General features: G+C 36.5%; 1 protein-coding gene across 1 annotated transcript in view; it reads right to left on the bottom strand.

The window, feature by feature from the left end:
* The window catches only part of LOC110021603 (copper-transporting ATPase PAA1, chloroplastic-like), a 71,168-nt gene extending 46,987 nt beyond the window's left edge, over positions 1 to 24,181 (bottom strand). Inside the window, exons 1-5 of the mRNA XM_020720164.1 lie at positions 23,631 to 24,181; positions 23,488 to 23,541; positions 22,907 to 23,060; positions 20,288 to 20,362; positions 15,583 to 15,863 (exon numbers count right to left, since the gene is read on the bottom strand). Of these exons, the coding sequence (XP_020575823.1) occupies positions 15,583 to 15,863; positions 20,288 to 20,362; positions 22,907 to 23,060; positions 23,488 to 23,541; positions 23,631 to 23,954 (888 nt within the window). The 5' untranslated portion in view covers positions 23,955 to 24,181. The remainder of the gene's footprint in view (positions 1 to 15,582; positions 15,864 to 20,287; positions 20,363 to 22,906; positions 23,061 to 23,487; positions 23,542 to 23,630) is intronic.
* Between the last annotated feature and the right edge of the window lie 271 nt (positions 24,182 to 24,452).

The raw sequence follows: 24,452 nt of genomic DNA, 5'->3' as shown, positions 1-24,452 counted from the left end.
TCACATAATGCTAATAATCTTCAGACACTACTTTGCCAATTCCACAATTTTATAAACCTATGAGTGGATGAAAGAATCATGAAAAATTGTGAAGTATGACGAAACACCAACTATGAAAACTGTATCATCAAACGCGAAGAATGGAGTATCTACAATATTTCCAGCCTGGACAACAAGCTTTGCACTGATGGTTGGTCTAAAGTAAGAACCATATTTGAAGAAAAGAAAAAAAAAAAGAAAGAAAGGTGAGAAAAATAAAGAAAAAGAAAAAAAAAACAGAGAAGAGAAGAGTAGTTCACTTGATCAATACACCTGCCAGAAAACAGTACATATATCTTTGAAGATAGATATCAAAAAACACTAGGTCTTAAGGGTGTCCAACGCTTAAATCAAAATTATTTGACATATTCCAACTTTTCCATCATCAAAGCTTTTTGCAAAAGTTGAAATTAAAATTACCTTACTATCATATAATATTTGGAGTGAATTTTCAAAAGGGAAATTCCTCATCATGCTCAATTCTCGTAGAATTTTGAATTTAATCTCAAAATTAAAAATTGAATGATTCTAAAATCGTGAAATTTTCCGAAGAAAAATGTGTCAACTTTAAAATGAGCTAAAATCAATCAATTTAAGGAGGGAAAAAAATTTAGACCTTTCTTTTGAAGTAAAATTAAGCCAATAAACTTGTCGGGGTTATCTTTAACTGATTGGAAAACTTGTTATAACAGTTCTGACTATATATCAGGATTGACGGTCTCTAAAATCAAAATACATCATGACACGAAGAAAACTCCATAATGTTTAGCCTTAGAGATCGAACACGTAATGCTCATTCAAGGATAGGTCATCGATGTTGGAGAATGAGAAGTATATTAGGTGTTGATCCCTTAAAGGAATTTATACCATTTTAGCCTTAAAAATGTTGATTTTTCAAATATCAGCAGGCCACGACATGAATCTTGTCTAAAAAGATTTTGAAATGATAAAACATCAAGTATAAGTAGACTAAACCATAAAATCAAAAATAATAATGCTTGGATGTTGTCTTATCAAAGTAAAAATAAAAACACAACTCATTGGTTATGTACTTTTAACACTAGGCCACGACATGAATCCTTTTGTTGTTTGTCTAAAAAGATTTTGAAATGATAAAAAATCAAGTATAAGTAGACAAAACCATAAAATCAAAAATAATAATGCTTGGATGTTGTCTTATCAAAGTAAAAAATAAAAACACAACTCATTGGTTATGTACTTTTAACACTAGGTCTGTTCATAAAGCAAAATCACGAATATTTGATTTTTTTTTTTTAGGTCCTCAACAGAATGGCGTGCCATTTGATAAAACCTACTTTCAGGACTTAACAGGAATTCAGGACTTGGCAGGAATCCAAAAATCATGGAATCTCTAAAGAAAAATTGAACTCTCTTTTGAATTTTAACGTTAGACTTAAACGAAATCGAACTCAATCTCAAACATCAATTAAGTAAAACTCTTGAAATGGACATTGAGTCCAAAACTTGAAATAAAGATAAAACTTTTTATTAGACAATTTGTAATTCCTTTAGCTGTCATATATCTGTTACAACTTAGAAATTCATGAGACACTTCAGATGAATTAAAATTTAAATTTCTCAAAACCAAACAAAACCAAATCAAAATCCCTAAAGAATTTTTCAAATCAAATCAAATTTAAAAAAAAAGAAACTTCTTCTCAAACAAACAAAATTACTAATTTCTTCAAAAAAAAAACAATCAAAATGAAAATGAAACCCTCAAAAATAAGACATTAAAATTTTTATGGTCTTGAGGATGTTGTCCTCAGACTTTCTTATATGCTACTTGAATAAGGTCCAATTCCCTCTGCGGTATCCTATGGGGTAGCAAAAATCAAATCTATTGTCCTTGGATGAGACAATCTGCTTAAAATTAAATTGATTGCGCTTGAACAAGACAATATGTCCAACACATCAAATCAAAAGAAAATGAAACCAAAATCAAATCGATTGTCCTTGAATGAGTAAATTTATCAAATCAATAAAATTAAATTAAAATCAATGAAACAAATCATATAAAATGGAAATCAACAAACTGAAACCAAAATTAAAACAAACTAATGAAAAAAATCAAGATGAATCTTTTATTATGATAATATACTGCACAACCTTTTGCGCTTCTTCGGGTCCATTATGTTACCAACATCACGGGACCAGGTTGATTGATCTCCGACCAGTTGGGGCTGGCTTGGGAGGTTGACTTTAGGCTAAGTGTCTTTTCCACTTAATCTATAGCATACGAAAAGTTGTTGCTCTTGATCCATCAAAATTGGAGTATGCTCCTATGTGGCTCCATCACGATTTGATCGGTTGACTTGAGATCTGTCAAGGTTGATTTGGTTGTCAACCCAAAGGGTTAGTAATAAATTCGGAATAGTGTTCAGCCCTCTTTCAGTGTAAACCATCGTACTGTCATTCTGAACCTTATTCAGACCATTGGAAGTTAAAGCACGCCCCATACATCACCATCACAATATTATAAGGTTCGTTGATGCTCCTATTACCATCGGTCTGTTGAGTGAGTAAATCTAAAGCGGGTATGTCTTACTCTCATCTAGTATACTTATCGCACATCGGAAAAGGATCCCCCCGATCTTAGTTTGATCTTACTCAAACTCTCCGACAAGTTTAGATTTGATCCATTGGAAGTTAGAGTACGCCCCCTGCGGCACCATCGCGATGCGACTAGGTTGATTAATTCCAGCCCAGTCAAGGTTGGTTATGTGAATTAGTCCTTTAAGTTAATAATTCTGAGTTTAGGTAAAGTTCCTAAACAAACATTTTCTCAGTCCAACTTATTGAATACCAATAGAGATATCTTTGGTTCCTTCCTTCAGAGCCAATCTTCTTGATTGAGTAAACCAACACCACTAAGTTGACACCTTGACTAAGTAAAACTAGGATGTGGTTATGTCTATGTAATCGCCCCTAGAATCAGTAATTGTCTGCCTCTGAGTCAGAAAGTCGCGCTTATAGTTAGGTTGGACTAATTCACTTAAGGTGGCAGGGCTAGAAGAAGTCGATGGAATTTCGGTCCTATCGATGCTACGTTGTGGACTTATAAATCTGAGGCAGGTCGTCGAGCAACTGTCCAAATTATGTAGTCAATTGAATGCCTTCCTGTTGTTTTCCCTTTCCCCTAGCTTGTGGACCGTTAATCGACAAGAGGTTAGTTATGCAGTTCATACAGTGGCTAAGTTAATCTAAAGAATAGCTTATATTCTTTTAATACAGTCATTGGAATCCCTGGGATAAAGCAGTTAGATCTGGTTTTGCCTTGATCATTCCATTCCACAAATCTAGTTGAAGGATCTATCGAAAGTTGGGGTATGCCCCTGTGGCTCCATCACGATAAATAGGTTCATTAATTTAGTCAGCATGTTGCGGCAGTTGATGTGGGTTAATGCGTTGAGTCAAATAAATTTGAGTTAAGATAAAGTTCTTAGCTCAGTATGGCTTAATGCAATACCAAAGTATTACCCGCCTTTCCTCTGGTTCGTCAACTTTATTGAGTAAACCAGCCTCAACAATAACTGGCGCCTTGGCTTTGTCAATCTAGGATTGATCCTAGTATGTGCATTGCACCTGGGAAGGATTGGTAAACCCATCTAGTGTGGACTAGGGAGAATGGGTTGGCGCTCACTCTTCGGAGTTTTGGGTTCGTTGTTTTTTGTTATATTTCTGGATACAATGAAGCAGTGCATTGACTAATTGAACTAAGTTTGATGCAAATAATGTTTTTTTATGTGAACCTTTCTTGGTTTTAGTCATTGAAGACTTAAATAATATAGATATTGTCGGCACTAAAAAATTGGGGAAGTTAACCGTAACGGAAGTTGCCCGTAACAAGCTGTCGGTCACCAGAATCGAAATCTCGTCGCCCGCTTCGGAAGAACGCTTTAATTTACATATAAATTTAAGTTTAGAAAAATATGAAATCAAACTGGCTTCATAATCTTCACAGTTTAAATGAAAGAGTGATCTACCTCAAATCATGTATCTATCCCGAGGGATAAAGGATAAACACAATGAGGGATAAACACAATACTTGAGGATGATGCTCGATCAAATAAACTAAGAATATATGACGTACGTTTGGTCTGCGAAACCATTTTATTTGCAGATAAATTCTCCTATTTAATATGAAAAATTAAATATGGTTTATTTTAAGCTGGGTTCGGAAAAGCTTCCTATAAGGGCAAGCCCTTCAAGCCTATAAGGGCAAGCCCTTATAGTTAATTACATCTTAGACAACCGTAGTCACCTAAGAATACTCTCGATAAAAATCAGGAAAAATTATCTTCAATAAGGTCAAAAGGATAATACTTTTCAACGAAACCGGACAAATAGGTGTGCAAAGGGGGATGATTCAAATTTAGAACATTTATTGTAGAATTCAAAGGAGGAAGGGGGATGTCACAGATCTGAAGGAGAATCTCAGTGACTTCTCAGTCTTCCCTATGGTTTGGCCTATGATTTGGCTTCAGTTTCGAAGAGAAATTATTCAAGTGTTTCATCCTGCCAATTTTATTTAATTGGGGTTTACATTCGTATGAAACGATCATACAAACAGCCTGGAAGATATGAGGATTTAGGTCGTGATGAACAACAACCTCGGAATCCTAAAACGAGTTAGGGCTTAGATTGCACAGTAGATTTGTACAAATGACTAAAAGAAAAGTTGAGGATTTATGTCGCACCACGCGAACGACCTCGAAATTCTATGAATTATTGTTTAATTCTAAGGAATGAATGGTTTAGCTGAGGAAGACATGTTCTACTGTTGAAGATGGTCGTGTTGCCCACCGTGCTAGCTCCAAACTCCTTGACGTGACGAGTTTAATTTTTTTAGGGTATCAGGTTATGATGTCAAATCCAGCGGCCCTATGGTTGTAGTTCTTTAAACATTTCATAGGGAACATGTTGAAGTTGTACAGTGTATAGAATGACAGTAGGGTACGTAGCACAGGACAAGCAGTAGAGCAAGGAAAAAAAGAACAAAAATGAGGTGAGAGAGAGGAGGCACCGATCCACCTAAAACACCGAAAAGACGGAGGATGAATCGGCCCTCAAAACTCGTAACGAAAAGACCTGAGAAGGTAGGGCCCAAGGTCCTTGAATCAATCTAGAAGGATTTCATTTTCTCGCTCTATTAGAACTGGATCAACCCAAGGAGGGTGTCCTTTCCAAATCCTGTTTCGAACAAATAGAAAAGGGGACAGCTACCAAGGCTCTCGGCCAAGGCAGTAAACAAGACCCAGAAAAAAGAGTAGAGGGTCACGGGTAAGGCCAGCAAAAGCACAACAGAGCTCCAAACTAGCTCACGGGTAGGAGCCAGAACAAATCAAACCAAACCCCATATAAGAAGCTCATGGCCACAGACGGCAAGGAGGAATCCAACACAACACAAACCCACGGGTGAGGGACAAAGAAGAAGAAGACCTCCATCTGCTAATCTCACGGATAGAGGGCAAAGCCGAAAAACCACAGGGGCAGTGCCCACCGAGCAAGGCTCACGGCCAAAGTAGCAAAAGGAAAACCACCCTAGGTATTGCCAAAGTATTGCCTTTGATATACATAAGAGAGTGAATTGACAAGCTTTCATAAATCATCCCAAATCGGCTCTAATTTCCTCAAGCAAGACTCAAGAAATATGCTCAACTCATTTTGAATCACCTCACTCTATTGGTGGATAGTGCAAATATTCTTTTTGAATGACAAACTTGATTTATCAACAACACTCAAGCCACTCAGACTCAACAAGAAGAGTCATACCGTCCGAAGCAACCCCTCAATAGGTTCACGGGCAGGAATAGGATTAGTACAGGACAACCACCCAACAAGCCTCTTGAATAAGGACAGCACAAAACACAAGTAAAGCCCTCGGGCAAGGGCTTAAAACGAGCCAAACTGAGCCCCCAACTAAGGCTAAAGACCACAGCCAGCAAATGGCTAAAACCGAGCCCAGCGGGGGCCAAAGCCAAACCAACACAGAGTAGGTTATACCAAGCCTTAAAACTCTAAGATTTGCACCCAATATATGCTTTGAACAGGGGCAGATAGCAGAAAACAAATAAATGCAGGTGAGCCCTCATAGAGACCAAACCAAAACTTTATAGGCTAACAAATGCGGCTTATGACAGTAAATCCAAACCCAGCCACCTTTAAGTAAACCGAAAGCCAGCAGGGGCCAAAACAAATAAAACCACGCCCCAAACCAACCTTAAATCATTAGGGGATAACCTGCACATGTATTGGTCTTGAAGTAACCAACAACATATAGATCCCACGCCAAAAATAAGCCTCATGATTAGGCAAAGAACAAGAACTAGATCAGGCAAAACCAAGCCCCAATGGAGGCTAGAAACCGAACCATTCAAGGCTAAAACAGGGCTCGAGCATAGATTAAAACCCAAGCTCTAATAGAAATTAAAGTTCCAACCACTCCAAGGTAAAACTGAGCCATTTAAAACCAAAGAACAGCTCACATGCTTTTGAAACATCAAGATATGGAGCCAATATATGTCTCAAAAAGAACAACGACATGAAAAACACAATCGAGTCACCAACTTAATTACTTCAAGCGTGAAACAGTTTCCAACATATATTTGAGCAAAAGGATGCTTCACGAAGAGATAAACCAAGCTATCAAAACAAGTTACATCGCTTTCGAAATTACAGAAAATTTTTTAATAGCATGCATTTCAGGCCAGGAAAAGCCACAGGGAATCAAAACCAAACTTCACATATATATGAAAAGCAAAACAAGTTTTCCAATACTTCATGCTAAGCAAGAGTGAGTAAAAAAAAAAGCCTCGTAGTACATCCCAACATGTATTCCAGAGGAGCATATATTATCTCAGAGCCCATATTCATCACATTTCCAATTGCTTCAAGTAAAAAGAAAAGAGAGAAGCTAATAACATGCCACATTCTCACTATCCTAAGCAAATAATCATGTCCAGCCCCTAAAACATGCCTGTCATTATATTTTCACATGCTCAAGTAATAAAGATCTCAAAGTATAGGCACAATAATAAACAAGCATGTTGTACCATCCAACAGAGCCATTCTCATTGGCCCTACACTCCTCTCCAACAGCAAGAGGAAGCCAACCCATGCACCAGGAACTAACAGGAGCTAAATAAGAAAGTGAGAAATAAATTTGGCAGAGTTTTCCCTCCCTTAGAAATTTTTTTTTCGGCCCCTTGAAACGCACCAACGAAAGCCTCATATAGACCAGAGAACAGGAGAATGAATGATTAGGAGATCGTATACGATTCAAAGGATCGAGAAGAACAGACGACCCCATACGTGCATGTGAGAGGCAGAGGATGAGATCCTCACAGAGGATGAGATACGATAAGGGATGGGTCGCGGGATCCTCCCGCGTGTGCGAGGCGAGCGCGGGAACGAGACTCCAACGGCAAGAAGGAGCGGGCCAGGTGGAACCGAGCGAGCCGAAGCTAGGGCAGAGGTACACGAGGTCGAGACTCAGCAGAGGGGAGGGGGAGATAATGAAATTAGGTTAGGATTTAATATAAGGCATTAATTATAATTATAATAATAATAAAATATTATTTATTATTATAATTAACACTTAAATGTATGTTTTTCCCCAGACGTGTCGTCGCGGTGAAACGAACATCTCCTTTAGGCAAAATCGACGTTCCAGACGCGTCGGCGCAGTACGTTTTATCATCCGGAGTCGTTTAGGCAACCCCGTCGACGATTGGGACAAAAGCGCGTCGCGATCCTAATCACGTCAAAAATTTGGCTCGAGCTTAATCAAATAAGGCGACGAAGAGCGCGATAGTGGCAAATTAACGTGTACAGTCAATCCTAAGACCAACAGTCCTATAGAGAGTCCAATAGGGACTCTCCTTGAGTTTCTCCACAGTAGTCTTACCTACTAAGTAATAGCGGTTAAAACTACCATGCGGAATGTCAATTTGAGAGTAGTCTTACCTACTAAGTAATAGCGGTTAAAACTACCATGCGGAATGTCAAGTCGAGCGAAGAAAAGCTCAGAATTTCTAGTCCTGATGGCTCCTTTGCTAGTTTTCTAGTAATAGTGGACAGGAAAGTCCTATGGCTAGACCCTGGGCTATTAAAGAGGAGAAAAACTACACCTCCGTCAAAAGTGAGGTCAACATATATATATAGGACAACATGTGAAGTGTTTATTTACTCTTTTTTTGATTCATTGACCTCAGTCCCCGAACAGAATTTGACAAGTCAATGTCTTCACTCTGTCAAACCAATAAAGTATGTGCAGTTGTCTGGTATAGGCATTGCACACTGTGAAGAGTCATTAGAAGCCCATAGCCAGTGGAGCACTCCTAAGATATATCGGTTAGCGCTTAAGGTAGGTAGTCCCCGAGCTATCTACTATACTCTAACCACATGCTTGGCGTTGGTATAGATCCCCGCATTATCTACGCCAACCTAGTCATCTTTGTACACTCAAATTGAGAATACGTTCCTATATTCTCTTTCTGTCGATGTGTCCAAGTACACCTTCCAAATCTTAAAACTTTCCGTCTTATGGAATGTAAGTTTTTATGTTTTCCTATCGAGCATAGACGTTTTCAAATCTTAAAACTTTCCGTCATATTTGAGATATAATTCTTTAAGTTTTCCTGTCGAGGATAGACACTTTCAAATCTTAAAACATTCTGTCTTGGGTGAGATGTAAGTCCTCGAGCATAAACGTTTTCAAATTTTAAATCTTTCCATCTTAGGTGGGATGTGAAGTCACTATGCTTTCCTGTAGAGCATAGACCCTTTTAGATCTTAAATATTTCTGTCTTAGTGCTTTTCTATTGAGCATAAACATTTTCAATTCTTAAAACTTTCGTCTTAGGTGGAATGTAAGTCCTCCTGCTTTCCTGTCGAGCATAAACATTTTCAAATCTTAAATCTTTTGGTCTTAGGTAGGATGCAAGTCCTTATGCTTTCCTACCGAGCATATACGTATTCAAATTTTAAATTTTTCCGTCTTAAGTGAGATGTAAGTTCTTATGTTTTCCTATCGAGTCTAGACGTCTTTTCCAAATTTTGAAACATCCCATCCTATTGTAGATGTGAATCTCCACATGTTCTTCCCTAGGATAAATATTTTTCTAAATCTAAAATCATTTTGTTTTAGATTGAATGCGAGACTCTGTGTTTTCCTCCTAAGATGAACATCATTTATTAAATCTTTCCAACTAGTTTCAAAATAAATGATATGCTCCATTGTTGTCCTCTTGGTCTAGTCATCCAGTTCACCTCTTAGATTGGATATGAATCCACAAGATTTTCCACCCTACTGTATTCAGATAAACTCAAAAAATTCACCAGCAGACCCTTAAAATATCCTAATCCCAAATCCAAATTCAACGTATATTCCAATCCTTGAGCTTGGTTAATCATTTCGGTCAACGTCAATAGGTGTGACGTGCTTTGCATAGTTCACCACACATATTGGGGTTCATTTGTTGACCACATTTTTTTTGTCGTATGCAGCTTTCAGAGTCATAGAGCTTCCGGAAAGATCTCAATGCCTTTGAACCTTAAGAAAAAATCATCTACTTTTCCTGTCCTGGCTAGGTTACGTCAAACCTGGAGCATGACCACGCCCAAGCGCGGTCACGCCTACCCGGGGCAAGACCACGTCTGTGCGTGGCCATGCCCCAGCCTTGGCATGGTCACACTACCCCACTTTTTTCATTTCTCTCACAGCTGCATCATTGATCTGTGACCTTCGTCCACGGATCGGCCATGTGACCATCCATTCAATCCAACGGCTCACAACAGTCGGCAACCGTCCAAGGTTGCAGAAACCGCCAAAGTAAATCGAGCCCTCCATTTCCCATTTGATCAATGGTTCAGGACAGCAGCCGCCGCCTATAAAAGGCTTTTGTTCGTGCCTCATCCAGAAGAGACAGTAGTGCAGTGCAGAGGGCAGAGGGCAATGCAAGGCGCGGTGTTGAAGTGTCTTCATCCTGTTCTCTCCGACGAACATTTTCTTCTGGTCAGCCGTCTCCTTTGTAAAACTTTTTACTTTATTTAAATATTATTAAATTAAGTTTAAGTTTAAGTGTTTTAAGCTTAAGAGAATGTTAGGTTAACTCAATAGCCTTGGATTAGGCTAGGGTATGGGCGACCTCATCCTAATCCCTAAAATGGTTTACCCCAAACTCTAAACCTAACCCAGGTCTGATTTAACTCAGACCTAACTCATCCTAATCAAAATCCTAAACCTAACCCAGGTCTAACCCAATCTTACCTAAACCCTAAATCTAACCCATGTCTAACTCAACCCAGGCCTGACGCAGCCTAACCTAACCCAAACCCAACCCAGACCCGCCTAGCTTAGGTCTAGCTTAACCTAACCCAAACCAAATCCAGGTCTGACCCAACGCAGACCTGACCAACCCTAGACACGACTTAGCTCGGGTCTAGTCTAACTAACCCAAACTTAATCCACGTCTGACTTAACCCGGACCTGACCCAACCTAGACCCGACCTAGCTCAGGTCTAGCCTAACCTAACCAAAACCTAATGGGGTCAACCCAACTCTACCAGTGTCAACCCACATAAAACCTCAACCTATCTGTGTCAACCCAAACCAAACCCTAATCTACACGGGCCAACACAAGTCAACCCGGGTCAACCCAAATCAAATCCTAAGCTACTCGGGTCAACCCGAGTCAACCTGGGTCAACCCGAATCAAACCCTAATCTATCTGAGTTGACCCGAGTCAATCCAAATTAAACCCTAACCTATCAGGGCCCACCCAAGTCAAATCGAGTCAACCCAAATCGAACACTCATCTACCCGGGTCAACTCAAATCGAACCCTAACCTATTTGGGTCAACCCAAGTCAAACCGGGTCAACCCAAAACAGACACAAGCCTACCCAGGTCAATCCACCTTGCAGGTTAATCCTAAATTCACCCACAGCTAACTTAGGTCAACCCAAGTCGACTTAGTTTAAAACGGAACTACCCTAAATCAGCCCAAGTCTAATCCAAGGCTATGATTAGGTCATTTTATGTTTGTTTTCATGTTTTATGTACGTTTTATGTATGTTTTATCATATTTTGCCTTGTTATGCATGTTTCGTTACGACTTTCATGTTTAAAAGCAGCAAAAATAGAACCTAAAAATTTAAAAAAAAAACAAAAGATGGAAGCCCCTCTCCAGGTGGTTCTTCTCAAACAAAAATATAAAAATAGCAAACCTTCAAACTTAAAAAATCTTGATTATCAAACATGACTGACAAGATCTAGAAATTGAAACAAATGATTAATTGAATATTGAACTTCAAATTACAATTAAAATATACAAAGATAAAGAATGAAACAGAACTAAAGTTAACTAACATAGCCACCATAACTTAGGGAGATACACTTACCCTAGGTTAGTCTGAGTATAGAAGCCTAGATCAGTTTAGGTACCTAGCTAGAATTAAGGAGTAGGGCATACAAAATACCTAAACCTACCCCCTGAAACTAAAGGGAATAACATAGAAGGATGTAACCCATTGTTACTGACGAAGGTATTTCAAACTTCCGCGAGACTATGAATCCCTTAAGTTGTGGTATTTAAGGGGAATTCCTAGTTATGAGGCTGGTTATAGTTGATGGCTATTGATTTTACCGAGATGAAGAAAAGTCATAGGCATCTTGACCGGGTAAATCCTTCCTAGTGTATAGGTTAATCCACTATTTAGGCTTCTTTATAGAGTTTAGGTTCAACTTTCCATCTAGAAATCTTTTCTACCTTACTCTATAGTATAGGGGTTCTTACCAATTCATGTCTATCATTTTAAGTGTGACTAATTCATCTTTTTAAACCTTATCTATCCAGTTAAAGCATAATTTCATTCTTTTTAAACTCCAAATATCATTGATTCATCCTTTAAACTCTACTCAGTCATTTCAAACAATATCAATATCACTACTTGAATATCAAGTTTTTTTTATCAGCGAATCAAGTTCTTTTACCCTTTTGAGCTCAAATCCTTTAAATACTTTTAAAATTCAACTCATTATATTAATCAAATGTTTTCTTTAGGGTTCATGGCCTTAAGGATGTAATTAACAACGAGGGTTTGCCCTTGTAGGAGGCAAAGCCCCAGAATTAAAATAAACATCATCTTACACTTGTGAGGTAAAGAAAAAAAACTGGTTTTGTAGACCGAAAGAAGGCTTTCATCATCCGAGTGTTTAGGTCCACTTTTAAGCTAATATTTTCTTGTTTTCGTAGGACATTGTTTTGTCCGATCATCTAGATCGAATGTCTTTCGAAAGACACTATAGTGTTGGCGAACAAAAATTTCTCCACCATTATGCAAACTAGTGGTTGTCTCAATGGATCCTAATGATAAATTAGCTGATGTTCCCAACGTGATCCGGTGAATAAGACTCGCTAACAACGACTTGTGGAAAAACTCATTTATCTTACCCATACTCGTCGTGACATTTTCCACGCAGTAGATATCGGGAGTCAATTCATGCATGATCCCTATGAGCATCATCTTCGAGCTATCCACAAGATCCTTCACCACTTAAAAGACATACCGGGCTTAGGTTTATTTTTCTCAAACTACACCTCTCATTTTATAATTGTTTATATAGACGTGAATTGGGTCGAGTACATCCATGATCGACAATCCATCTCAGGACATTGCTCATTTGGGTAAAGAATCCTTGTCACGTGAAAAAATAAAAAAATAGCCAATGTGGCCCACAGCAGTGTTGAAGCTAAGTTTCGCTCATGTCCTTGGTGTCTGTAAAGCTCTCTGATTTCGCATCATGCTCCATATATTTTGTATGTCATTCTCTGCCCCTCTCCAGTTGTTCTGTGATAATAAATTCGCTATTAACATTGCCCATATTCCGGTCCAACATGATCAGACCAAACATGTAAAGATTGACAGACACTTCATTAAGGAGAAGCTTGATTCATGGAAGATTTCTATGTCATTTGTCTCATCCAATGACCGATTAGCAGATATCTTTACCAAGAATCTTACTCAGACAACGCTTGACGATTTCAAGTCCAAGATGGACATCTATGTTTCAACTTGAGAGGGAGTGCTAGAATTATTAGCCTAATTATAGGCTAATTACTGTTGCAGTTATTATTAATTTTTATTTGCTTCCTTTATTTTTTGTTTCTTTATTTATGAATTTCCTAGTTGGTATATTTTTGAATTTATGTCTTTCCTTTGATTTGGGTCTTGTAATATGTATTTATCCCCCTTTTTCTATCAATGAAATTATGAAGCTCTATTCTCAAATGTTAACAATAAAAAAACGTGTCTATGACATATTGAGTCATATTTTTTTCTAATTATTTTGTGTCGTCGTATCGTATCATATTGTGTCTATCTCATTGCTTCATAGTTTGCGGGTTGGGTTCAAGTCAAACCTAAAATTAGCCCAACTTGAAACTGATCAACCATAACCTAACTTGAATATCAAACTTGAAATTGACCCAACCTGAACGTGACCTGCCTTCAAATCGCTGACCCAAACTCAACACATATAACACGTTTAACATAAGACAACAGTATTAAAATCAAATTTGGGTTGAATCAAGTCAAACTGAGTCAATATTGGGTTGCAGGTGAATTACAGATTACTAGATTAGTTGCAGGTCAATTTCAAACATGTGGTTCAGCCTAAACCTAGCTTGAAAAAATTAAACGGGTTATAATTTTTAACCCGAACCCAACCCAAATATTATTCGAGTCAACCCAAACCCGGTTATTTTCAATCAAGTTTGTCGACATAGTGTGTTGAGTCAATTTTGACACCCTTAGGGTCGTGCCCCCACTGGCCTGGTCCAATAAAATAAAATTATTTTTATTAGTAAAAAACTCTACCCATTATTGAAGGAGTAAATTGGAACCAAGGTTTTTAGTAAGGTAGTTCCTCCCTCACTTCAACTAGTTAAGCATAGTGGAAAGCCTGTGCTTTGCTCAAAACAGATTGAAAGTCGTGATAATCTACATCCTAAGAACATAGAGAACTTGAAAATATTATCCATTTTTGTTAGAATCAATTTCCTTTCTCCTTTTTTTTTGGGTGCTGCTATTATTACTTTATTAAAAAAAATTATCAATATATATTTATTTAAGCCCGCATAATCTACATCCTAAGAACATAAAGAGGACTTGAAAATATCATCTAGGCTTGGTAGAATCAATTTTCATTCTCATTTCTATTTGTTGCTTCTATTATCATAAAAAAAAATTATCAGCATATATTTACCTTTTTTTTTTTGAGATAATCCGCCTGTTTTGTAATTTTTTTGTGAGCATATATTTATTTTTTTATATTAATACTCTAAAAAAAAAATAATATCCATTAATGCTGATCATAAGCCAAGATGAAAAAATCGATGATACTTCTGAAATCTTTAGTTTGTGCCCCCGCTAAAAAAATAAATAAATAGTTGTGTAAGAGTGGCAAAGTCAAAAAATAAAAAAAGAACTTCCAAGAAGAGCAGAATGGGTACAATAAGAGCTACATTTTTCCAGGAAAGTCAGTTGTAGAACTTCTTGTAAGGCTATCATGAGAATATTGTCAAGCTCCTTGCTTCAACTATTTAGTGGTAGAAATACCAAGGGGTACTTTCATCTAATGAAAGTATTTGAAAGTGGTTGGAGCAGAGTTCTCGAATAGAGATTTACTGATGTGGGTTTCAACAATATTTCATTTGTATTCACTTCTCGCAAACTCAGTTCTAGAGTTTGCTAGACTTTAGCGACATTCATTTTTAATTAACCTCCCACAGACGTTATGTTATACGAGTAAAAGTAAAATTGTAACCAATCGTCCCACTAACTTTAAGTGATTTTATGGTTACTATTTACAAAAAGTAAAACTAAATGTGAATTCTAAGCCCTCAAAATGGATCTCAATTGTCACCTTGACAAAAAAGAGTTTTAAATATAAGAGCTCACTTTCATCCACATTGTACCAAATAACCACTTGAACTAAATCTGGAACTGGAATTCAAAACTTCTAATTACTTGCATCAAAACAAAATAGCTCTAAATGTCATGGCAACCAATCTTGAATGTTGTCATCAAAAATTCTTGACTCATCTGCATCCTTAAGTATTAAATGAACGACCAAAATATTGAATGAAGCATAAAACAAGTCTCATTGCAAACATTAAAACATTTCTAAACATGTTCTTAGGTTGTTAATACTTCTGCAAGAAGCAGCCATCAGAACGAACAAAGAATGGTGGCAGGTCTTCTCCATTATTCTTTGGCCATTAATGCTTATGCACATCATTTCATTTAGCATAGGCCAAAAACACTAATGTTTATTTACAGTATTAGCTTATCTTTTGTTATTATTTAAGTGAATCTTTCTAGCACTGGCCTATCAAAAAAATAATAAAAGTTTAGAATTACTTGCCAGTATATCAAAGCTTGTTACATTTTACAAAAAATTTGAATATGTAGATGGACGACTAGAAATTTTTACATGTAAGAAACAGTAAAATACCAGTTTTGGCAACATGGAAGCCACTGCACTGACAGCAAAAGATGATAAAGCGCCTAAACCAACTAGAGTATTCATGTTTGGCGACCCCTTGGATAGACATTTCAATCCATCAAGAATAAGCCTTCGTCCTGGTCCAGCAAAAGTAAATATTGATAGTGACAAATGAAATGGTGTGGAATGAAATGCATGGACCCATGAAGGTGCATTTGATCCAAGGAAATGAAAGGCATGTCCCAAGAGGCAAACAGCACATAAAGCCCAGGAAACTGCAAGATCTTGACCTAAAGAAAACAAATAACTTTTGAATAAGGTTAATAGTTTACTAATTGTATCAATTTACACAAATAAACAATTTTGGTATAAATTAACCAAATACAGAATATCAGTTGGTAAGAAATATAGAATTCATCATTAGAACCCTTTTCCAAATAGTATTTATTGGCTTTCATCATGGAGCAACGCATAGAGTCTACAAGATAATATTATTTTCCATCAGGAATTTAGACAGCCTAAATCAGTGATAAAAATAAATACAACCACTGAACTAATAATGAAGTAAAATTGCAGATCAGCAAAACCTACTGCGGGCTTCAAAAATTTTGACGCCCCAAACTCTCTGTTTTTGTTTGTCAAGAGCTTTGAAGGTTAAATTTTCAAAAGGCAAATTGGATAGTAGATAAGACACTACTCAGAGATTTCATCCTAATTTTGTAAGGATTTTTCGATATGAGGTTTGAGTTTTCCCATAGGTGCATGCCCCCATAATTGATTACCCCTCCTGATAAAAAAAGAACCATTTCGATTAAGGCTAGTCATTTAGAGTTAAATATTTAACATACAGTAGCAGCATACATATAGTTTAAGTTATAAAATTCATCACTTGGAGCTTAAACGGATGGTGAAGGAAATGATAACAAACCCAATCAAGATCTCATGGTTTCATCGTCTCAGGTCGTAGTGGTCTCTGATCTACTTAGTTAAAGGAGATAGACGACCCAACCAGACTAAAAACTCCTTGTTAGTAACCATGAGTTGCATTGTCCAAGAAATCCTTGTAGATATTGGATAAAAGTTTGTCTAAGGAAATAAATAAGTCGATATTAGCTAATAGAAGGCTTTGTGTCAATCAGATGTACTCTTATGGTTCACAACTCGAAGAGCGGAATGTCATTGGGGAACATAAGAGTTGCGGTCGTAATCGTAATATAATTGTGTCATTTGGCAGTAATCACATGATCAGAGGGTTTTGATTGTAACCATTATTTTGTGGACTCTTTACTGGCATAAAATTACTTTGAGTGTGAATATAATAGTATAATCGTTGACATTATTTTATTTTTTTTTTGTGGGCTGAAGTCAATCGAAAGTTTATCATCCTGACAAACTATTGCGGAAAGTTGATTGAATTTACTTTAATTCTTAAGTGATTTAATTTTAACTTGAGCGTTTAACTTGTTACTTTGAAAATTTTGATTTGAAATGTCTTAATTTAAAAAGTGACCCCTCCGATTGAGATTTTCGATCAACACGACCACCATCGGAGTGTTGAATATTTGATATTTGAAATTGAAATCTTGAATGTCCTTCAAATGTTAGTTTTATTAACTCCAGTCTTTGAGACAAGAAGAATATAAAAAATGTAATTTTGACTTACAAATTCTTATATTAAATATTGGACATTATTTCAAAATTACTAGACTGTTAACTCCAGTGCTTACGATGAGAAAGATCTTACTAGATGGTTGGGACTTACAACTATGTTTTATAAACAGGGAAATTCGATTAAGAGCTTATATAACTTAATATTCTTAAGTTTAATTTCACCTTTGAGATTTTATAATTTTAGAATAAGCACATGTTCTTTGAAAAGAAATTTTGTACACTTTTCAAAAATAAAAAGCGATTAAAATGAAGAGACTTTATTTTAACACGCGCAACATTCTCAAATCGTTCAATTTAAAATACTTAGTTCATTTCAGGGGAACACATGTGAGAGATTAATTTCATATATTTGGAATATTTAGAAACATACCATGCTTCTTATAACAAGATATTTCAAAATAATTTCATATTAGTTCACGTAGCCTTCTAATACTATCGACTTTAATCGTTTAACGTGATCATCGAAGCCCATGCAAACTGACATGCTAATTTATACACATTTTGATGCATACGCATGCATATTTTGAAGTAATATATTGAAATTGAGAATTATCTTATAATTCAATTATACTACTTGAACTCATCCCAACTTTCTTAATTGCATAATTGTCACGTCTTTAAAAATGTAAGTGCATGTTTTTAAAATATTTGAACTATTGTTTTCATGAATTTTAAGTGTTCATACATATTTTTGAAGGCATTGCATCTGAGCTTAAAAATTAACTTGTAATTTATAAAAGTTTTAAAACATTTTGAAATAATGAAAACATATGTCAATAATTAAATCACTGAACCAAGTGTAATTTTTTTTCTAATTTTTTTTTAAAAAGAACTGCCTTCTGTTCACTTCCAATGTGTTGTGAATCTGGTAGGGAGTTTTCAAATTTCAAAAGCTCCATATTTGAATTCTTTTTCATACCCTAGAGCCTAATTTTGAAATCTAAAAATTCCAAATATTTTTGAAACACTAAGAGCCTACATTTTAAAAGTTCATATCAAAATTATTTTTAAGCCCAAAAAACCTACATTTTTAAAAGTCCATGTTCAAATTATTTATAAATTCAAATGATCCACATTTTAGATTACTTTATAAGTCCAAATAGTCTAAAATTTTACGTTAATTTAAGTTCAAATCAATCGAAATTTCGGCAACCTCCCGGTGTCAACCCATGTTAGGGGGCACCAGGAGCATGACAGCCTTCCCAACTGTCATTAAAAACTCGTTGGTCGGTACTAAGGCCGAGGAACAAAAATATGTATTTAACCCACGATCTTAAATGACAAAATAGACATTCAATGCACCTGCAAAAAAGGTCAAATCACCAGCAAGCATTTCCCCAAGCAGTACTTTACTTTCACTGAACGATACTTAATTTCTAAGAAAATGCATTCGTGTTTCCCAGGACGAGTATTTAAATCCCCTAATTTTATAAAAAATTTTCAAATGAGTCTACATTTTTCCCGAACGGTACTTGATTCCTAAAGACGGATACTCAAGCTTCCTCGAATGAATATTTAAAAAATTACCCTATTGTCAATTTTGTTATAACTTTTTGAGCGAGATAGCTGACAACAATCGTCGAAGTTGATGCGATAATGAACGCCAGAGTTAATGCGATAACAACGAAATAAAATAAACAAAAAAATAAATACAACATTGATTTTTTTTTTCTCTTTTTTTTAACAATACAAAATATAAAGTATGAACAACAAAGTAGAGAAGGAAAACTTGGGTTCGAGTGTTAGTGGCTCGGGTAGGGTGATCGGGTCAGGCTCAAGCCCGAATAAGAAAAAAAAATGGCGTAGAATTGGTAGGATCGGAGGGTTCCAGTATGACTTTGAGGTTTAAAGAGAAAAGGTAGGAGGGCTCAATGCAGATATCAAAAGGTTTAGACACTGGGATCGACAAAGAAGGGCTCACACGTAGCTCTGAAGCGGGAGGAAGGCATGGTTTGGGGTGAAGAAGACTTCGGTGAGTTGGATAGCATGAAAAGAAGGGCTTGCATGGCTTCTACGGCTGCTCGGATCGAAGCAAACAGAGAAGAGAGAGGCTCACAACTAGGGCGTGTGAAGCAGGATCTTGCGGCTTTGATTTTGAATGGAGGAAAAGCGAGCGAGGCTTCGTCAAAACGACAAAAAGTGGGAATGTTGCAATAGGAGGAAGATGTGTGTGATTTTCGCTCTCGAACATGGAAGAGAAGAATCGACATAGGCTTCGGATTTGGGTTGCGTGTGAAACGACAAAGGTTGTACAGTGTGCAGGAACAGCTTCGGCGAGAATGCGAAAGAGGCAATGAAGATTGGGGCTTCATCTCTGTTGCGGTTTCAAATCGGGAAACGAGAAGAAGCTCTCTTGTGAGCGGGGGCTTCATCTGGAGGAAGTAGGAGACAACGAGGTGTATTGTTTCTCGATTGGGAGCGGAGATCGGGAGTTTGGGAAAAGCTTCATGCAGTTGTTTCGAAGTGAGCTGAGGAGCAGAGAATAGTCTTCGTGCCACTTTATAATTGAGAACGAGAGCGGAATATCTATTAGACAGAAGCGAGTGCATTGGCGGGAGCAAGTAGGGCCTCTTTTTTACTTATTTAATTTTTTTTATTTTTTTAATTTTATTTTATTTCGTTTTGACAGTTGTGGATTTCATGCATGCATGCTGGTAAGAAATTTTAGTTGCATTTTCCACAATATGCTCAGCAAACTCATTTAAAATCCATTGGACATAGAGAAATATGACCTCTCCCACTAAAATCAAAAATATGAAGTTGAATTAGTTTATGTATTTGTTGCATTATCGCATATATAAAAAGAGAATAGTCAACATGGCACAACATTAGAAATATGAATCCGCAATATCATCTAGAAGAGGCTTTGCATTTTACTGTATAAATATTTTATTTATTGTGAAATGGAACCTTCAAAAGCTAAAACTAGCAGAAGCTTCCTAGCCCACAAAGGCATCAAGAAAAATAATTAGCATGCTGTCTCAACCACTAAATAAAGAACTTTCATAAAGAAAATGAGTTTCTAGCAAATCCGAATAGATACCACTTTGTTTCAAAAGCTGAAGCTTTTCATCCATCTTCCTCTCAAAAACTCTATGCCAACTTTCTCTTGCAGAATCTATACAGAAAATCAACCCACATCACATATGCATGAAAAACTGGAAAGGCAATGCAATATATATTATGCAATGATTGATTGTAAATTTAGAACACCAAGACTTTGAAATATTTATCAGCCATATCCTAACTAATTGGAGGTAAAATTAGAGAAACCATCTGTCATTCTTACATACTAAGGTTTGAATGCCGTGTTCATTCCCATTGACATAAATCTTTTCATGCAACTATTAGCTCAATTTAATTTCACTATAATCATAACATGCAAATACTTCAAAATTTTATTTTCTTACTATATTACCTTCAATAGACACCACATCAAATTCCTAATATCCTAATATAATCTTTCCTATAATTCTTGATGGTTCGTGATGGACCATAACACAAAAACTCCCTGAAATCATAGTGTATGACATAGCACATAATATTTTGAATAAGGTGCTAAAATCATGTTCAAATGAAAATTTTATTAAAAAAACAACACTATTACATAAGAGTTATAGAATATAACAAAAAATGATAATATAACATAATTGAAACGAAAGAATATTCAAATTAAATAAGAAAAAAGGTAAAACAGAGACATAATTAATTAATATGTTCAAAAAACTATAATGTGTAAGATGTAATTCGTCCAAAGTAGAGAGATAAGTTTCAATACCAAAAGGTATAAACAAAACTAGCCATCCTCATCATCACTATGAAAACAAAACATCATTCCAAAACTGTCACAAGAGAAGAGAAGTGAATCATAGTGACTCCAATAGTGACTCCAAAAAAAAAAACACTTTACTGGTCGGATACTATAAGAGCTCTAAATGATGCTCAAGTGGATTACTTAAGGAAAAAACATGGCATAACGACTACTTATTATTTAGTTGACTAGTCAAGGATAAAGGAGTCCTAAAAGAAAAAACAATAAGTATCCTAACTAAATAAGGAAAATAATAAACATAACTAAAGGCTTCTAATGCCTAATATGACATTATATCTAGTGGGATGTCTATATTGCCAATGAACAAATCGATGGCCTCTGCCACATAGACAAAATAGACAGGAGAAAGGTATGCATAAGGAGAAAGGCATGTATAAATTACGTATGGTAAATTTTCAAATGGATGAGAAACAGCATATCTTGGCATGGTCTTAAATTCATTCATTCTATAAAATGATAACCAATGCAAATTTGCATGAAGACAAAAAAAGTGAATACCTTGATATTTGGGAAAAAATATAAAATTTTGAAGGGTTTTGTGATTGTATCTTATATATTTTACTTTAAAATAAAAAAATAGAAATTCACGGTATCTAATCAGAACATTATTAAAATTTCATCAAATATTATTTCCGAACCCAAAATGAGAAGTTTTTAATTTGTGCACAATGGAGTTGTTCTCAATTAAAGAACTGTACAAATACTTTCACTTACTAAAGAACCAGCAACAGGACACAAAAATACAAGAGGACGAATGAATGGTTCCAAAGAACCAGCAACAGGACACAAAAATACAAGAGGACGAATGAATGGTTCCTGTAACCATAAAGTTTGCGACATAAACAATACTGCCACGAAAGGGAAGCTATGTTGTGGTATCAACATGTTTAAAGAAACTATAAAAAAAGGGAAATTTACATACATGCCACCCAATTCCTATGTATTTACATATCTAATACCTAAACTATACTTTTTACATCTATACCACCCAAATCTTTCATATCACATCAAAACAACACTATTTAAACTTTTTAAATGTGAAATACACCTTTTCATGCATAGGTTTATATTGCCAGAGTGCAATGAGTGCAATGAGTGCAAATATGAAAGTTTAGTTGTGAGATATGTAAATATAGAAGTATTGTGTGCTAGGTACGTATATTTCCTACGTAATAGTGTTGTGTGTAAATCTTCTATATTGAAGTTTGAGTGTTAGATATGTAAATACATAGGAATAAAGTGGTATGTGTGTAAATCTTCCTAAAAAGAAATAGAATCCATTCCTAATGAAATGGAGTTACTGAGCATAGTGTTCAAGTAAGGAGAAATTATTACATACGGAGCACGTACGCAAAACAACGTGCGGACTCCGGTAATATGTCGTCATGTGTGTTATATCAGGCCCACCACCCGCGGAGATTATTGAAGTATAACCGTGGAGGTTATTGGGGGGTTATTGGAGCAATAATTCTAATAACGCCACAGTAACCTCTCAATAACCTTTCAATAACTTCCGTTGTTACACTCTCAATAACCTTTGCGGTTACACTCAGCAATAATCTCATATTAACAGCCCAATAACCTCTCAATAATCTTCGCGCCCAGCATAACCCCTGCAATAACCTCATAATAACATCCCAATAACCCCTCAATAATCTCTGCGGTTTCACTTTAATAACCTTCATGTGGCGGCATATTACTGGACGTCCGCACACAGAGCTGTGTAAGTGCTCTGTATGGTATAATTTCTCTTAAGTAAGATATATAAAAAAACAAACCTTCATTAGAAATAAAGCAATCCACCATTAATGAATTCATTCATTTTATTACCCCGAATATTTGACTTGAATCCGTAGGTGGTCAATTGGGATGCAAGTCTCACGCCCAATCGCTTTTGCCAGTTATGCATTACCTCACCTTCAGGGACAGCCCAAACAACTGCAGTCTCGGTAGCAAGGTTAACGGTAGCTGATGATACCTGAGGCTGAGAACATAGACATTGTTTACCATCCCATCATTCACTAAAACCCTGGGAAATATACGTACCTAGCACACAATACTTCTATATTTACATATCTCACAACTAAACTTTCATATTTGCACTCATTGCACTTTGGCAATATAACCCTATGCATGAAAAGGTGTATTTCACATTTAAAAAGTGGTAACAATGCTATTTTTTATAAGAAATTAAAGATTTGGGTGCTACGTGTGCAAATATTAAAGTTTAGGTTTGAGATATGTAATAATGTAAACACATAAGAAATGTTTGAAATGTATGTAAATACTTATTAAATTCAACTTTCAACATATGTTTGATTCTATTGATCAAAACATGATATAAAAACAGATGAACAGAAACGCTACAGTTTAGTTCATAACAGATAAAAAAAAGGTGAAACGGATCTTACTTGACTTTCTAAGATGCGCTTAACACTGGCAGCGCATCCGCCGCACGACATACCCTACAAAAAAACGATCAGAATAAATCCAAAAGAAATTCTTTCACGGCATAGAGTGAATCAAATAATCAATAAGGAAGAAAAACACTTACTCCTACGTCGAGAAGAATAACATCAGGCCCCGCAGATGAGCCTTCCTCAGCTTCCACAGCCAGGGACTTTGCGCGGCCCTCTCCACCAGATCCGCCGCCGCCGCCTCCACCCAACACACGGCCAACCTTGCGCCGCCCCCGCCGGCGGCGGTGGAGGAGAAAGATAAGGAAGAGAGGCGAGCTAATCCGCCAGATTCGGGGGCCAGAGAAGAGGCATTCCGAAGTACGTTTCCCACGTAGGAAAACAAGAGCAGCTCCCTGTATCTTCGGTGATCGATGTTGCTCCCGAATGCCGTAGCTGAGCCCACGGACATGCTCCGGCATTGCGATAGAGACAAGGGGAGGCGACGAAAGAAATAGGGCTTCTTGTTAAATTTTAAGGTTTTAGAGAACGAAAAGAGGGGAATGTTGGCGACAGCCGCGACCTCCATCGATTCTCCTTCTGCCTGAACTTTGCTCGGCTTTCCAGAGCTAGGAAGAACTGGCGTCCTGCGTCTTGCGTACAATTAACGTTTTTCAAACTTTTCTTTCGGGGGTTATTTAGCACACAATTCTTTGTCTAAATTTTGTTTCCCTATTTCTACCACATAAATCTTTCATATCCATCAAAATAAATATTATTAACTAATCTTTAAAAAATTACAATGACTATTATAAAATAAAAATTGTTGAAAACTGTATCTTTTAGCGACCATCATAAGCAGCAATGTATAGTGGGAAAACCTAATTTTTAGGTGCGTTTTTTTTTAAATGCAGATAAAAAAAAAATCGTGATGCCGCGCCACAACGCCGCCCCCAAATGCACCCTTAAAATTAATACAT

This window comes from Phalaenopsis equestris, unplaced genomic scaffold, assembly GCF_001263595.1.
Source record: "Phalaenopsis equestris unplaced genomic scaffold, ASM126359v1 Scaffold000136, whole genome shotgun sequence".
NCBI classification, from domain to species: Eukaryota; Viridiplantae; Streptophyta; class Magnoliopsida; order Asparagales; family Orchidaceae; genus Phalaenopsis; species Phalaenopsis equestris.
This window is presented reverse-complemented; position numbering and strand designations above follow the sequence as displayed.